The sequence below is a fragment of the Chlamydotis macqueenii genome, chromosome 2, assembly GCF_036417535.1.
Source record: "Chlamydotis macqueenii isolate bChlMac1 chromosome 2, bChlMac1.mat, whole genome shotgun sequence".
NCBI classification, from domain to species: domain Eukaryota; kingdom Metazoa; phylum Chordata; class Aves; order Otidiformes; family Otididae; genus Chlamydotis; species Chlamydotis macqueenii.
In genome coordinates, this window is record NC_141557.1 from 21,011,282 (window position 1) to 21,028,263 (window position 16,982).

The 16,982-nt window shown below is 36.1% G+C and overlaps 1 protein-coding gene across 4 annotated transcripts in view; it reads right to left on the reverse strand.

Annotated features, from left to right (window-relative positions):
- Nucleotides 1-16,982, reverse strand: part of SLC39A12 (solute carrier family 39 member 12) — a 34,978-nt gene that overhangs the window by 3,106 nt on the left and 14,890 nt on the right. For 3 of the 4 annotated variants that reach the window (XM_086741640.1, XM_086741638.1, XM_086741639.1), the window contains 7 exons: nucleotides 16,121-16,292; nucleotides 13,282-13,454; nucleotides 11,847-11,999; nucleotides 10,511-10,618; nucleotides 8,121-8,184; nucleotides 4,034-4,192; nucleotides 2,458-2,645 (listed from right to left, as the gene is read on the reverse strand). In XM_086741640.1, the coding sequence (XP_086597766.1) occupies nucleotides 2,458-2,645; nucleotides 4,034-4,192; nucleotides 8,121-8,184; nucleotides 10,511-10,618; nucleotides 11,847-11,999; nucleotides 13,282-13,454; nucleotides 16,121-16,292 (1,017 nt within the window). The remainder of the gene's footprint in view (nucleotides 1-2,457; nucleotides 2,646-4,033; nucleotides 4,193-8,120; nucleotides 8,185-10,510; nucleotides 10,619-11,846; nucleotides 12,000-13,281; nucleotides 13,455-16,120; nucleotides 16,293-16,982) is intronic. The other variant, XM_010127565.2, reaches the window with a different exon arrangement.

The following is a 16,982-nucleotide window of genomic DNA, read 5'->3' on the forward strand; positions in this document are numbered from 1 at the left end:
AAGCTGTTTTTCAGCAGATTTAATTTTGGTTAAACAACAACTAAACCCACAATATTAAAGGTGTTTACTCACACACATATCTTGAAGAAACAAACACCTGCAATATTACACCTGTGCACATACATTTCCAAGACAAAATACTCCTCCCTTCCACCTTCCCCAGTTACTGGGAAGATGAAGTTTTGCAGAATTCCTTGGTGAAAAATGAGAAAAGATATAAATAATCTTATCTTTTGTTCATTTCCTCAGTTTTTAAAAAATAATTAGCCTACCCTGCTTGTTAATGGAGCTAGAATGCCATTTGTGGGAATGAAAAACCTTTAATCAACCACAGAAGGAGTTTTGTTCAACCTTGACTGCAGCGGCAGTCTTACAGTGCTGTCCTGCCCCATGAACCTCCGCCTCATACCCCTCCATGCTCCTCAACGCAGAAACCAGTGAGACTGTTCAGTCTCATTTAACTGCTGCTCTCTCATTTAGCTGCTGCTCTGACAAGCACATGAATAGGTGAAAGCCCATAAAACAAATACTGAAAATTATAGTCAAGCTTTGTACACCATTTAGTGTTTGTAGTCCATTGGCAGGAACACTGATGATTGCTGTTTGTAGATGAGAACACAGCAGAGAATAGAAGCTATTTCTGTGCAGAAAGTTGAAAAATAAATAAAGCATGGCTGATTTTGAGATGTACTATAACAACATACAAAAGTTTTCAGATCTATAGATTCCTGCAGTGCTAGAGGAATATTTTTAAAAATAAAATAATCCCTGTAATATTCAATACTTGTACTCCTGTCAAACATAGGTGAGCAACCTAATGGCAGTTCTTTTGAAAAAATGCAGAGAAAGGCTGACTGGGATCCCCGTTAATAAAAGGGAAGTGAGAGAAATAAGATACTCCTCTCTCTCTCCCTCCTTTCTCCTCTTCACATCAAGAACAAATAAATTATGGTGACAAGCTGAGGACAAGGGAAAACATGTCCCTGTCTCTGCCTGGAACTGTGTCATCTCTTGGGATTTAGAGCTGGTATATTGCTTTGAAGACTCAAGGGAAAAAAGATAGCATTGTTTTGGGAGCTTGTGGATCCCTAATGGATGCTGATCCTACACTGAAGGAAAAATATGCCTAAATCATTCTCAGCCACATTAATAAAACCATGCCTACTGAGTAGGCAGGCAGCCTCACATCCAAATTTCTCTGTGTCAGAACAAGATGCAACTCAGTACACAGTGTTCTTATCTCTTATTTACCACCTCAGTCAGGACTGTTGACACATCCCCAATCCTTAGGCAGTTCCCTCACAGGCTCTTAGGTGCACTTTATGTTCACTTTAGTTTTGTTACAGTAGCAGAAATAGATCAAAACACACCCAAGGACTAAGGTCAATTACTACAAGTAGATTTTCAAATAGGTTATAATACTGGAATGGCATATCAGATTTCAACTACTATGCTTGAACTTGGTAAATTATATCTCAGGCATGAGGTGGGGAGTGATGGTGAACATAATAGAGAGGCAGCCAGGCTTGGGAAAAACACAGTAAAAATTTATGAAGAGATAGACTTTTTTTCCCTTCCCTCTCTTGATCTTATCACTCAAAATATTCAATGTTTGTTCAGAAGCTTGCAAGCAAGTTTACAGTAATATATGTTGGTTAAAGAGCTATATGACACTTCAAGCTGGCAAGGTAATTAAGTTCTGCATTGTTACAAGTGTAACACTTAGCCATCTCTTCAATAAATGATCTGGCCTGAGGCACCTGCATGAGTTATGATTCCATCACATTCTTCCATAGTCCTTAGACCTTTCTCCTAATGTATATCTGCACATCTTATTTTTCTGTAGTCAGATCCTTGCTATTAAACTGGGAGTAGGAAAAATGATGGGCAAATATGAAAAATTAGAGACAATCTGATGGGTTTTGAATTGCTTAGGATCTCATCCAAACCTCTCTGAGATAGAAAGGCTGGCCGGAAAGAGCACAGGATAAGCATCTTGCATTTTAGCTCAGAAACAGCAAATTCATGTTGAAACAATGGGTGAAAAATATATAAAGAAAAGGACAGTAAAAAGAAAAAAAGTAACCAACTTCTTCAAGATTTTAAAAACCTCTGCAGGTTCAAATGTTTCTTTATGTTGTACTAAGTAACTCTAACAGGCCTAAAAAGATATTGTTTACCTTTCACCCTTTAAAAGTCCTTTATGTCTTTCTCATTACCCTCTTAATAGCCTTTATTTCACCTTTTTATTACTAACAACACTTATCATGGCTGTGAAACCAAACAAAACCAGACTATTGTTCCAAGCACTGTACACACACAGGCAGACAATATGCTCTTCCCAAGAATCCTGTGAACTCATTTTCCCTCCAAGTTAATCCACCTGCATTTGTTCGACACTCATCTGTGATGTGGCTATGTTAAAAGGAAAATATAACAATAGACTGAAGTTCTTACCATTTCTGCTAAAGATAAATACAAGAACATTCCAGCTGTAACGGTAAAAATCCAGTTTTGAATGCATGGGTCAGTTGATACAGAAAGGCCAATATAAAGTCCTAAGAATGCTGTTAGTGCACTTATAAAATTCATCAAAATTGCAATCTTCATGGGGAGCCCTGTACTTAGCAGCACAGCAAAATCTCCTGCATAGAGAAAAAGACAGAAAATTTATTATTTACCTCATAAATTTATTTGTAAGACTCTTGGTAATAAAATGTGAAGGAAAAGAATTAAGATATGCACAAAGATAGTGAATGATGGAGGACTGCTTTTAGATTTCTGTAGAATTAGTTATAAATCCTGTGCAAAAAAAAAACAAAACCAAAGCCCCCATATTGACTTGTATTTGTTTAGCTGTTCCTAAAGATAGCATGCAGTATACAGGAGAGCCTTTCTCTAAGTTCTCAATGTTCTGTGACATTTCCAACTTGGATACACGCAAAAGTGAAGTCACATGCTTTCCCAGAGTTTCTAAATCTTTCTCGGTTGGGAACTTGCCAGTTCAAATCATGTGAGGATATTTGCAGAATGGTCTTTGAGTGTTTCACAGGTGCTGCAAGTCAGAAAAACCTATTCCAGTTTGAGTTTAATTCCATTGATTTCAGACCTAATTAACTTTGGTAAACTGTACATCAGAATCCCATCACAGATTTTTCTTCTGAAAGAAACTATTTCATGACAGGTCCACAGTAAAAGATTTTGAAAATTCTTCTCTACAAGTGTAGAAATGCCAGTTTAACACTGGGGCATTACTGCCCCAGAACTGAGAAGGCCTATCTTTGGAGTTAGCTGCTCGGTATTTTGGTAATTTCTTTGCTATGCAAACAAGACTTACCAGTTTTACTGCAATTCCCGATCCCACCTTTTTGTTTGGGGAAGTTTTCTACACAGACAGCACATGGAATCTCCAGTCATTTAAGAATAGAAAAAAGAATCCGCAGTTCTCATCTCAAATTTGCCAGTATATAGATGTTCATCAACACAATGTCAGAAATGACTTCATCCACACTGAGAGATTTACCACAAGGAGATAACTGAGGACAATGTTCAATACAACTATCTTCCTGTCCTGCCTGCTAGTAAAATGGGTCATATATATCATCTTGTTATTCTTAATTTGCAGCAGGAATGAGGGTAGCATGAGGAATATATTATTAAATGGCTCTGATGCATATTAAAATCCTTGGATAGTCCAGGTGTGGTGTCAGGCACACATAGCTCTTGCTCACAGCTTACTGTTTTGTGTGTCTCTACACATGAGAATAAAGAGCCACTCTGATCTGATAGTATTTACATTTGGAGAAGGTGAGATGGGTTGGTATCCAATAACAAGGTCAGAAGCCTTCCCTCCTTTTTGTGAAGGGGAAAGAGAAGAACCAAGCCTCTTTATATAACCATCTCACACACATATGTTACAGTTCACGATGCTATAAGCAAGAAGAATTCCCACTAATGTCATACAGGAAAGAATTCTTTGGAAAATCTGGAACAACAAAGCCAATCAGGAAAAACACACATGTATATTTCTTACCCATTTCATGAGGAATTTCATGGCATAAAATAGCAATAGTCGTTGTCACACCTGTTTCTGTCGAGGATGAGAATGCTGCTCCTATTGCCAAGCCATCAGCAAAATTGTGAAGACTGTCACCCACCAGAACCATTATTGCTAACAAGCTAATTTTCTTACCTAGGAACAAACAAACAAACAAACAAACAACAAAAAAAAAAGCCCTGAAGTTTTAACACAAACAGACATTGCAATTTTTACTACATTAAAAATTATTTGGTTTTTTTGATGACTTCACATATAACTTTACAAAAAGTCATAATAATCAGAGGACAATAGTGTTTATCTGTTTTGTCCTTGTTATTACACTTCTTGTTATTACACTTCCTTCAATACATTTGAAACAAAAAAGTAGGTTGTAGACTAATTCTGAGATGCAAATACCAGGAAGTAGTTTCCTTATTTTTTACTAGGTCAATTATTAGACTATTAGGTTTGAGTCCAGTCTCATAATATATTCTGAGGGTTTCCATTATTGTCTCTTTGGTTGCTGGAATTCAAACAAGTTTTCCTAGATATTATTTTTTTTTCTTTAAAAGATGTGAGTTTTGCCACCGTGGCTCAGAGAATTGCATAGCTATAGTGAAGGTGAGTATTTGGTCTCATGCAGCCGATCACTTAATGCTGTAAAGCATGCTACTGCTGAGTAACATTTTCAGGGTCTGCTTTTTATGAGATTGTATTACCTTGAATACAGAGATGAAAGGCAACAACCCTCAGAGTATCACTATTAGCACAATGTTACAGCATTACATTTCCAACTTTTGTTCCAATCAATTAATGGCTGTTATGCTCATAGCACTCCTATCTGCAGCATCACTCATGAATGCAGATGGCAGTTTTTCTTTTCCATATTGTCCCATGACCTTGCTTTAGTGTGGAACAATACATTGGATGTTCACGATCAGGCATTTGACATGAGAGGAAAGGTGCTACTAGTGAGTAAAGTACTGAAATCAAGCTAGGGAATTAGCAGTGAGGCTCCATACATAGGCTCAGTGTCTAGGCTTAGCAATATACAATTGGCTCCCCTATCCTGTACTTCGTTCCATCCATTTTATCCGCAATCTTACAAGCAGGGCCTCCTAATGCCTCTTGGGAAACTCATCCAACTTCCCTCTACACAGTATGGACAGAACACTTTGCAAAGGGTCACTTCTATGCCTGAAGAAGCAGGGTCGTGATCTGGGCGCTAAACATCATGTGTTTCCCTGACTTTTGTTGGCCCCACACAGACATAATATGACAGTCTAAGGAACTAATGTGGAGCTGCACAGAACTGTCTGAAAATAGTTATTACAAGGTTTCACTTCAGTAATATTTTTTTTCAGAGATGACCATTCTATAGTGATGGGGAAGACATTTTTCTTACAGAAACTGGCTAGAACTGAAGTCTTCAGACTATTGCAAAAAAACACACAGCACACAAAAGCCTAACAACTGTATTCAGAAAATCCTCCCCAGTTGCCTGGGAGCTCTGCAGGTTCAGGAAAATTGGCAGGCTCGTTAGATTTTCCTGCCAGCTTACAGAGCCAGACGTGGATGTCCCCAGTTTGAACAGTTCTTTCTAAACACTATGGGCAGTTTATAATCAATAGTGCAGGGCATGAGTTACACAGAAATAATAGATTGCTGCACTACATTACATTTGAGATTTGTAATAAGCACTGACAAGGACAAAATCATGGCCTGCCCTAAGGTATTATTGATCTGTTTTATTCAAGTATCTGATTGTTGAAGAAGATGTACCAAAATTACTGGAACTCACTCCAGCATCTTGTCTATAGTATAACATAGGGATCAGTTTAACATTATGGAGTAATTGCAAACATAAGCTTTGCAAACTGACTTGGCTGAAAGTTAAGAGGATGCATATATAAAGACATCAATGTTTATCTTCATTTACTTTCAGCCTATTTTACAGCAACTTCATTGCTAGCAATTATCTCACTGCATTATATTGCTGCAACAGTTAACTATTAACTTATTACCCTAACTATTTCTACAAAACCTCTTCTTAAACAATCCTACATTTATTTTTGATGATTTTCTCTGCCTAAACAAGGGATTGGAACTTATAGCAAATTCTATCGCATAATTTTCATAGACCTAATGGGTGCAGGACTCCCACCATAGATTATGCTTTTAAAGCTTTGAATAAGAATTTAAAGCAAATATTTATCCATAAATAGATCTTTTTTTCCAATGTTTCATTACACATACAGCAAAAATATTTCTAGTTAATGTAATGTCTCACTGAGTATACCAAGTATAAAATGCGACTGTTTGATCTTTTCAGATATTGATAGAACAAGTGTGGATTATTTCAGGAATAAAAAGAACCAGACCAAAGGCCCACCTACTCCAGTAACCTGTTTCCACCACCAGCTTGAAGCAGAAGGAAGTGTCATAATATATTTTGAGGGTTTCCATTATTCTCTCTTTGGTAGACTTCCCTTCTACCCAGGGAAGACGTTAAGAACAGGGATGTAAATAGTGATGCTTCCCCAAAACTCTCTCCCGCTCCCTAGAAATTTGCAGCTCTGTAACATGTCTGTTCTTCCTCCCGTCCATCATATCCCACTCAGTCATCTCATTTCTCACTGTGCTGACTTGTCCCTAACTTTGATCATTGAGCTGCTCCCTAACTTTGATCATTGGTGTCCTTCTCCAACCCTTGTCTCCCAGTTCTATTGCACATTTTTGGTGTTGGAGAGACCTCAACTGCACACACTACAGATGCTCCAGGAATTTATAATGGCAGGTGATACTGTTTGTCTTGTTCTCTGTTCTCTTGAAGGTGAGAACAGAGAACAAGAAATGAGAAGGTGAGGGCCAGAGATACATCTTATGCATTTAGCTATTCATAAGAATTGTAACAACACACACTTTTGAAAATATATATTCTCAAAAAACCCTTGAAACAAAACAATCCCCCTTCTCTACTACGGTTTCACTTACTGATTTCTAATATAAAGGTAAAATTGAGCTATGAGGAAAAAATGGAATCAAACAAAGAATTTTACTGTGAAATTACCTCAAATTTAGTAATAGACAAAATTTAGTTATTTGGAACAAGTAACATTGACATCACTAGAAATTTTTTTTGTGCTTAGCAGGTAGTGATGATTGAACAGGAAGAAAGCATCTAGAGATGCACTAGACAGTCACACTGAAACTGGCACTACATTGTGTACTGCTAACAGTGAAGAAGTGGAAATCCAGATTTCAAATGCCTCAGAAATAGAAGAGAAGTTTGCAAGAGCAGAGAAGAATATTAGAAACCTAGAAGAATATAATGACATTGTTAAATAAACCAAACTGATGACCTGAGATCACAAAATAAATGGGAGTTGATTACAGTAAATAAACTGATTTAAATTAAGATGTTATTCCCTCAGTTGAATGACTACAACTCTACTAAATTCACCAAGGTCACACAAGTACAGTCAAAGGCAGAATTTCATTTATGCTCTATTTTCCCTTTTTTTTTGGGAGTAAGTAGAAATAAAACAGAGAAGATATGAATTACTTTGAAGCTCTGAAGAAAACAGATTATCCTAAAACTGAGAGCCATCACGAGCCCATAATTCCACACATGGAATAAATCATTACTGGTTTAAAAAGGCTATTGCTTTACCATGTAAGAGAAGAAGGAAGCAGAATTATATTAGTATAGCGAGCCAAAAAACCAGGCATTTCACTACCTTCAGAAATAAAAGCCCAAGTAAAGTTTACAGTTATAAAAATCTGTTTTGTATTAAATTTTGAATGTTTCCCTTTAAGCAAAGGCTTTAGAAAAATGTTTTGCAACAGTGAGTAAACAAACACTAAAGCATGGACAATGTGAGATTAATGAACTTCACAATTACAGGTTTGGCAGCTGAAAAGGTCTTTAAGAAGATATTTAATTATGTAGCCAAGCACCATCAGATGTGGTGAGGTAGCACATAGCAAACACAGAGCTAAGCCAGCTTCACACTTTCTATTCCATCTTAGGTCTTAAGGCCTTTCCTGTTACTTGTTTAGTCTTTTTATCAATACTAACTTTTTTTGCTGATCGCCTTACTCTCTGGAGGAACTTCAGCAGACTCAGAATCTTCTGGGCTTCTCTAGTTAAAAGCAAAGATAATGGATCATTGTTAAGGGGCTCTTCCAGCTGCTGCTATAAATACAGGAAAATATCAAATAAGTTCAAGCTTTTTGAATTAAAGATAGTTGCTGTTATTTGCATAGATGTCATTAGAATAATTTATTGAGCACTGGCAGTGTGATCGATTCTGCAGAAACACATTAAAAAGAAACATCCTTTGCCCAGAAAAGGTTACGGTCTAATTCAGGTAGGAAGAAAGACATTCATAAGTACTGTTGTAACCCAGAAAATCATGTTTCTGCTTGAATACGCTAAAATCTGGGCCAAATGCAGAACTAAAAAGGACACAAGGACACCATAATTCAAACTGTATATTTTGATTTTATCATGACCAGATAATAGTAATTTCCTGCTGGATAGGGTGTCTATAGGATTTCCACAGAAAAATGTGTAGATCGCAGAGTCTCTTTGGAGTTCATGTTCTTCACAGTTACTCTGTGAAAATACAAGACTGAAAAAGATGATCATAGGTCGGTTTCACACCCTTTAAAAGTGGAGGGTTTTTTTCTTCACAGTGGTACAGCCTCCAGTGCTTTGCCTCTTGGCCTTTAGACAGGGTTTTTTCTCGGCATGAGGTACCACTGGCTGGGCATAGCAGCGCACGAGTACACTCCACTGCAAGGAGTGAAATTTTCCCTTATTTCAAGTGAAGAAAGAGACAGTATCTTTGTCCTTATCCTAGAGAGTTAACTTGATGCATGCTAATGTTTAATTAACAGAAATTGCAACTGTGGGGAGAGAGGAGGAATCTCTCTCTCCCGCTACCTCCCTAGGGCTTTTCTTTCTGACTAGATAAATTATTAAAAATTTGTGCAAGGGTGAGATAAGCCAAAAAACTTGTTTGTTTAAAACTAGAAAAAAAAAAAGGAATTTATAATCACTATTTTATTTTAATTTTTTTTTGGCTAAAAAAGCATATTAAAGCTATTCTGGCAGTCCGTGAAGAGTCAACAGCAGCACAAAAGAGTGCTTTGTTAGGGAGAGCAGCCACCACTCCACAAACTCTAGCAGAGATGTGCACTAGCTGCAAAACAAGATCTGTTCCTTCGCTGGTATTAGCTTGGTTGTGATGTGGGATATATGCTGTAGAGGCACGAGGAGGGAAGGGAAAGGATTTGGTTTTTAAATTCCACATTTTAAAGGAAAAATAAAAATCTTTAATTCCCATGATTGCAGCCAGTCATAGGAATTCCAGTAATTGTTCCACTTCCCTTATAATATTTATTCACATGCCACTTCTTTGAACTCTGAGTCAAAACTGCAAGACTAATCACTGACCTGAAGGATTTATAAGCTTTTCTTAGTCAACCAGTGTTTGTCTTACTGCTATTCACATGATTCTGAAAAATTGGCTGCTCTTGTACAAACTAGCTAAGGCAGGCTACTTCGTGTGATCTATACATAACTTTATGGGCATCTTGCATCTGAGAGGAATGACAAGCTCCTTCATTATCATGAACAGGAAGCTATGATGTGGCTCACAAATGAGTAAACATTCTTCACTCATCTGTGTGCTCTGCATTCAATTGAAAGTTTCCCAACTGTCTCTGAGAGATTGGCAGTGGCTTATGAGGATCTTACCCATCACAACTGCTTTAATAAAATGGAGTTCACAAAATAGGAGAGCTCTGGAGATCCTGATTTGAATAACCAGGAACCTACGTATGTAGGTACTATATATAAGTTGAAGAGTATTGTTGGAAAAAGAGAAAACTGTTTAAAAGGTGTATGTCAATTTTTTTTGCAAAGATATATCTGTCTGGGTACTCTCCACAGACCAATAGAAATTTATGTAACTTCTTATAGGTAAGCACTATTCCTAGATATCCAGCTTGTTTATGTTACTCTTCAGATCTGTGGAAAAATGCCCAAGAACAGTCCAAGATTTAATCTGTTCACTAATTATGCACTTAACTCTCACTGTGGAAAATCCTGAAATTTTTCTCATAGGAGAGTCTGCCCTTACAAATGATACATTTTTAAAAAGAAGGGAGGAGAAAAATCTTCAAGAATTTTATCAACAAAAGACAGTACAGGAAGTGAATTGTTATATCAATCTCATCTAGACAGAAAAGTCATTGTACAAATCTGTGTTTGTAATCTCTGTAAAAGCTCATTATAAACCTCAAAATCTAGAGATTCCTGAAAATCATGTCATGTAATAAAGGACAAATCAATAAAGACTGAAAAATAATACTGATTTATTACATTAATTTGGTTCATTTTTTGAGGAATAGAGAAAGAAGGATATAAAATTAGGGAAGTATGTCATATTGGTAACCTACCAACTGTATGGTTGAAGTAGATTTGCCTCTGCCTGAATGTTCATTTAATTCAGATTCCACTGGAAGATCATGGGAATGTCCCCAGTGCCCATTAACTAAAGAAAGGCCCTGCTGAATGAAGATGCTTTGCAATTAGTTCTGAAACTCAGTGAACACAGGTGCAGTCTTTCTCAGCCTTTTGTGAATGTTTAGCATTTATAAGAATGATTTTTTTCAAAACAAAATCTATTGAAAAGAATTGTTGATTGGCACAAATATTTCCTAAAGCTTATTTGGTTAAAAAAAAACCCTGAAAAGTGAATCAGATAAGTAAATGAAAACCATAACGGTTTGATAAAGTTTACTTTGTTTTAAAACTGAAGATTAAAATTTGAAGCTGAGATGGATATAAAAATTAACTTTTAGAATTAATCTAGTTCTCAGTAGAAAAAGTTTAAAAAATTGTGGGATGATGATAAAGCCCTTCTCTCCAAATAAGTAACAAAAAGGAGTATTTTTAACCAAACAAAGTATCACCATCATCAAAATTTTCTGATTCTATTAAACTCACATAATATTCTTATAGAATCATAGAATAGTTTGGGTTGGAATGGACCTTTAAAAGTCATATGACTGACTCAAAGACAGTGGGAATAGGGACTCATTGCTAGGTATCTAAATCAGATCGGTCATTAAACACTCTGTAAAAGAGAACGAGCAAAGGCTTAGCCTTCTTAAGTGACTTTAAGATAGCCTCCCAAGCTGAGAAACTTTTTGAGCCACCACACCTTGTGTTACACTACATTCTTGTCCATTCTTACTGAAATAGAGTAATAGAATTACTCTAAGCATAGCAGTGGGCAAGGAGATACTACTCATATAAGATGGGGTTCTACTGACTGCAACATACATATTAGATTTTCAAATCTATTATGATAGGGGTCAAAAACAATTTGGAAATTTTCAGATATTGTTCTTTAAAATATCTTGTGCTTACATCTTGTTCTTCAAACAGAGCCTAGAGTAAACAACCATCATTGATACTTCGTATGGATACATACTCTCCACCTGTTTCAGTGCTAGTCATGAAGGTATGCTTACGGAACACATTCAAATAACTGTTTCCTTCTGGAGTTATAAATATATGGGACACTCTCATGAAGCATCAAAATCCATAGAGCAAAGCAAAATATATATTGAAGATCAATCTGGTAGGAGCATCTTGGAAAGCAATTTTTAATGCTTCATTTAACTCAGAAAAAGATAATTATTTTCCACAATATTTTTAACATTTTGTGCACTGCAAAATCTCAAAATAAAAGAGATTTTTTAAATGATAAATTTTACAAAGCTTTACCTGGTCATGCGGTGTTACTAAAAGAAAGAAACACTTTTCTATCAGAAAAAATCCATGAATTCCTCCAATTATTCCCAGAAGTTTCCAAATATATTCTTTCCCCTCATAGAAATGTTCTACCTCTTGCACTTCATGTTTATGTAAACCAAGAGTCTAAAAAAGGAGATAAAGAAATTTAAAATGGCAGTTTTGGTTTTTGCTACAGTAATACATAATGTCTTCATTCAATTTATTCTCAATTTTTTTTTTTTGCCATCTCTTTCAAATTTAAATTGTGTTTTGAGCTAATCTCTTGAATAGTGGATGGATGAAATGAATTATTAGGAGCTTCTGATAAACTTCATCATCTCTCAATGTTGAAAGTAACATTATTTTTAGAGACTGCTTTATGAAATTGCCCTTTACACATACATTTAGTATATTTTGTTTGGCATATATTGATCTTCAAAGTCTAAAAAGTTACTTGCATCATCTTCAGCTGTGAACTTCATATTGAAAATAATCCATAAAGCTTTCTGCAGGTGGATATGCTCCCATTTTTTTCCTCGGTGGCACAGCATGGTAGCCCTCCTTTGATCTGAAAGCGAGCACTTTAAATACTATTGGATATGTTACTTAAAACTGGTGAAGGGGAATACTTTCATGCCCAAAAGGTGTTTCCTAAAGAAACTAATTTCTCTGACACTGGCTGAGAATTGTCTTCTTTAAACTAGTCTCCCAGTTCTTCTTCCAGACATGATGTATTGAGTATGAAGAACATTTTGACCAGAATCTCATGTGAAGGTGTGAAGCTTTCTTTCAATGAGCAGTTGAAGTCTACTCATAACAGTTGTGTCATATCAGAGGAGACTCAGTCAAAAATAAATGAATACACAATGAAAAATTAGATTCTGTTTTACACACCATCTTATTCTTAACATTTATTTTATTAGTTTTGTAAAAAAATCATAGCACTCATTTTAATTCTGTTCTAGGCAGCAGAATTAATTAGGCTGATAGCCCCTAGTTCTCTGGAACAATGTGTGGAGGGGACTGTGGATGCCTCATACAACCTTTGAACAATTTATCCTAAAATGCGTTACAGAATTTGCCTCATGAAAGAGTTTAGTACTCATCTTGAAACCTGGCTTGCTCAGGACTTGTGGGTTTTCTGAAAAGTTTTTGTGAAAATAGGAACCTTTTTTTTTTTTCTCTGAATTCATCATTCATTGATTTCTGCTTCTTACTACTTGGAATCTCTAACTACAAAGTACAAACGTATTAGAATACCAGTTAGCTGACTTACAGATTTCATGGGAAGATTTATTTTGAAACAGATAAGCATGAGACAGATTTAAATGAAATTTCTCTCTGTGTGTGCATGCATGTGTATGTGTCAACATTTTAAAAACACAGAAGTGTATATACCAGCTACTGTGCTGGTAGCTGCACCTACCTGAGGAATAAGGTGTAGCAATGCGTCTCCGGAAAGGGTCCCAACAGCCAAACCGACAAACAGCTGTAAAATGAGTGTATAGGTTTCTTGACAGGAGTTAAATAAAATGAGTGTTGTACCAAACATAGATCCAATAGTAATAAGTAAGACAGCAATAGTACTGTAACCATATTCTGTAGGGAAAAACAAATGAAACAAAATAAGGGCATGTTTAATCATTCAGTATTTTGTTTATGCTTTAATATTTGTTTTGTATTTGTGTTTGGTTTTGAGGCTGTGTTTTGCCACCTCTGTGTACAAGCAAACAGCAAAGTGATTCATTTTGGCACATAGATTTTTCTAGTCATGTGTGATACAGATGACAGAATTTGAAGCCTAAAAAATACTCATTTTTTTCAGGCTATACAGGTAATACAGTCTAATGCTTGCAAATTTCAGGCCTCAAAGAGCTAAATAGACTGTGACTGTGCAGATTAGAGGCATTCAGAGCAGCACAGTGAATGCTGGTTTGCATTTGTTTTCTCTCTTAATATGCTTGCTAATCTATATCCTCACATGCCACACTTGTGTATCTTTACAGTCAACAGCACATTATTAACCAAATCCTATTCAGTAAAGAAACCAAGGCCTAAAACCTCAGATGAATGTAGGCATCTAATTTAGGTTCTAAGTATAAACTTTTTGGTCCAAATTATGTTTACAAACGTGCTGTGGACATACACTCCTTTTGTTACTACATCCAGAGCACCAATCTATTTTTCCTAGGTTACTGGGAATTTTGGAAGGTTACTTTTATAATTCCTCAGAGTTACACGCTGCTCACATTTCCAGCCTTTTGCACAACATGAATCCTGATCAATCTGTGTGAAAGTCTTATGATGGAGGTAAAACACTGATGAGAAACAGACATAAAGGAACTAATGCCAAAATATTCAAATGTCACTTAATGTTTCATACTTTAATAGCACTGCAAGTGCTCAGCACCTCATAAAATCAGACAGTAAATTTCACAGACTGCACATCCAAATACAAGGGTATAGTACTTATGGAAGGCCGGGCCTTGCTGACTTGGCCAAAACAGCACAGTCTGTCAGTAAAACAGAACTGAGAATAAAATTAATGAGCCCATGCTTAGGTCACTAGGTCACACATAGGTCAAACATGAAGTCCTTTGTCTGTCTGAAGCCAGCAGAAGTGTCCCTGTGGTCATGGAAACCTTTCATTACCAAAAAGCACAGGGAAAGGGCTGCAGAAAGGGCTCTTATTAATTCCATTCTGTGTTTGAATAATTCAGCTTTGCTCATCTACACAGATCTCTCACTTTTGTGAGATCGCTAAAATGTCATTGATTGGGCTGATGGCCTTAGACTTGATTCTATGAATCTCACTCAACTGGGAATTTTCCATGAACCTTGAATATGACCTAGGTCTTTGTCCCTTGATTGACCATCTGAAAAATGGGCATACCCGTGTAGCATAGAAAAGATAAAAATAAGAGAAATGAGATGAGAGATAACGTAAGAAAGAAGGACTGCTGCCTTCTGGGAAGCTATAATGATTCTTCCTATTCTTATGTTTCTTTCTCCTATAACCATTCTTGAGACATCCACAAGTGTCTTTCCATGCCCTTATCTAATTTATTTTTTTTTAAATTCACACTCATAGTTCAATTAACGTGTACACCATGGAATGATAGCTCAGCTCATTCCTACAAGCTGCTTAATGCATGTATCTTAAAGTGCAGACAGAATTTAGAGATGGAAAAGTGCTGTTCTGTAAGGATCGTTGGCCAGCAGGATGTGGGGAAAGCTTGCTAGCTCCTAAAAGATCTGGCTATGTAGGCACTAGGATAAAGGTATAGAAGGCATTGATTTGTAGCCTCGAAGTGCTGCTCTAGATGCAGGTGATTATGGTTAGATGTCCATTTCTTTTTTTGTTCATTCCCAGCTCTCAAATCCCCCACCAGCAATTAATGCCCCCTGTAATATACCAGCACAGGTACATTTGTAACCACTTCCCAGATATCACTAGTTTAAAGTGAAAATAAACCAGGAAACACATTAAGAAGCCCTTAGGTCAGATCGGATTCAGATTTTTTTCAATAGAGTGGACTTGGGATTGGTTACAGGATAAGTTGAATCAGCAGAACAGATGGGGCAGAAAGCCCTGGAAGCAGTGGCATGTGAGGGCTGCGACTACAACTGGAAACAATCTCATTATATTCTATCTCAGTTCTTGTTCCAGCTCTATCCCACAAGTTCTGCAGCTCACATGACCGGTTTTCTGGTTGTTTTTCTTCCCACAGTAGTATCCCCAAAGCTTCTCTGCTGTAAAATACCACAACATGAAAAAAACAGCAACATTCACAACTTTATCTGTATCAAACATTTACCACATCATGGTTTAAAATGCCAGTTAACATAACCTTGAGGCTACATGTAAGAGCAATGTAATAATTCCAGTATAAACCTGGTGGAAATGTCACAAAATAGATTATTACTGTCCAGCAACCTACTGATAAGGACCTATCATGGCTCACCTGCTGCCTACATCAAGCAGTCCTCTAAGAAATGAACAAAATAATGCTTAAAAACTTACACATTGAAATGGAATTCTGTCCAATATAAAATTGAGACCATAGAATCCCCTCACTTTTCAATGTAGTACTGTTATCTGACATGCAGGCTATGAAATTACAGAGTGCATAAATTACAGAGTGCGTGAATGTCATCATGTTTTGGTTTAAATTTATTAATTAATGAAATGTCTCCAGAAGTTAAGTCTCTGCACCCCTTTATCTGAATTTTCACAATATTTTACTGATAACAACATAACTCACTTTCCAAAGCTGTTGGTGGAAGCTTTGTCTGCTTGGAGTCAGGAAGCTGACATGAACAACTTAATAGTTGCTGAATGATAGCTGGACTGATTTGCTTGAAGTGATCCTTAGAAATTGAGGAAGAACTATTTTTTAAAAATATCTTCACAAGTTCATTGGCAGAGAAACAAACCTACGTAGAAAAGTATATACAGTTACTGCATATGTTGCATATACCTGCTTTTAATGCTGAGGTTAAATATGGAATCTTAGAAAAACACAGGGTTATACAACCTAGAAAAAACTTGTTTTCTATATACGCTTTTCTGTTTAAATTACTTATTACTTCAATTACTCCTAATTCTTTTGATACTACTACATATTTCAGAAAGATCGGAATCTTTGGGATGAAGTAGCACAATTTATATTGCAGCTTTTTAATATGAGGATCTGACACAATAATATCTCTAAATATTTTATTATCGTATGTGCTAGCAGAAATATTTTAATGCAATATTTTAATGTGCTATTTTAACACAAATCATGTTCTTAGCTATTAATGTTAAGACTGCATTAATAGCAATAATATTGCTATTAATGTAGGATACTGCCTGTATCAAGGCAGTACTCAAATTTGTAATTGTGCTGCATTTTAGTACAATATGGAAATAAATTGTTTTTTTAAATTCTGTTAACAAAGGCATGTAATTTTAAAGTCAGCAAATCAGATGTTACATAGTCTACATTTGGTCTAAAGATTACTTAATAATTGTATTATTAGAGGTACTTAAGAATTTCAAATACTTTTTGTTCTTGCTAGAAATGACTGTCAAAAAAAAAAGAACTTTTCTTAGGAACACTTATATTTTGAAAAATTTTAATG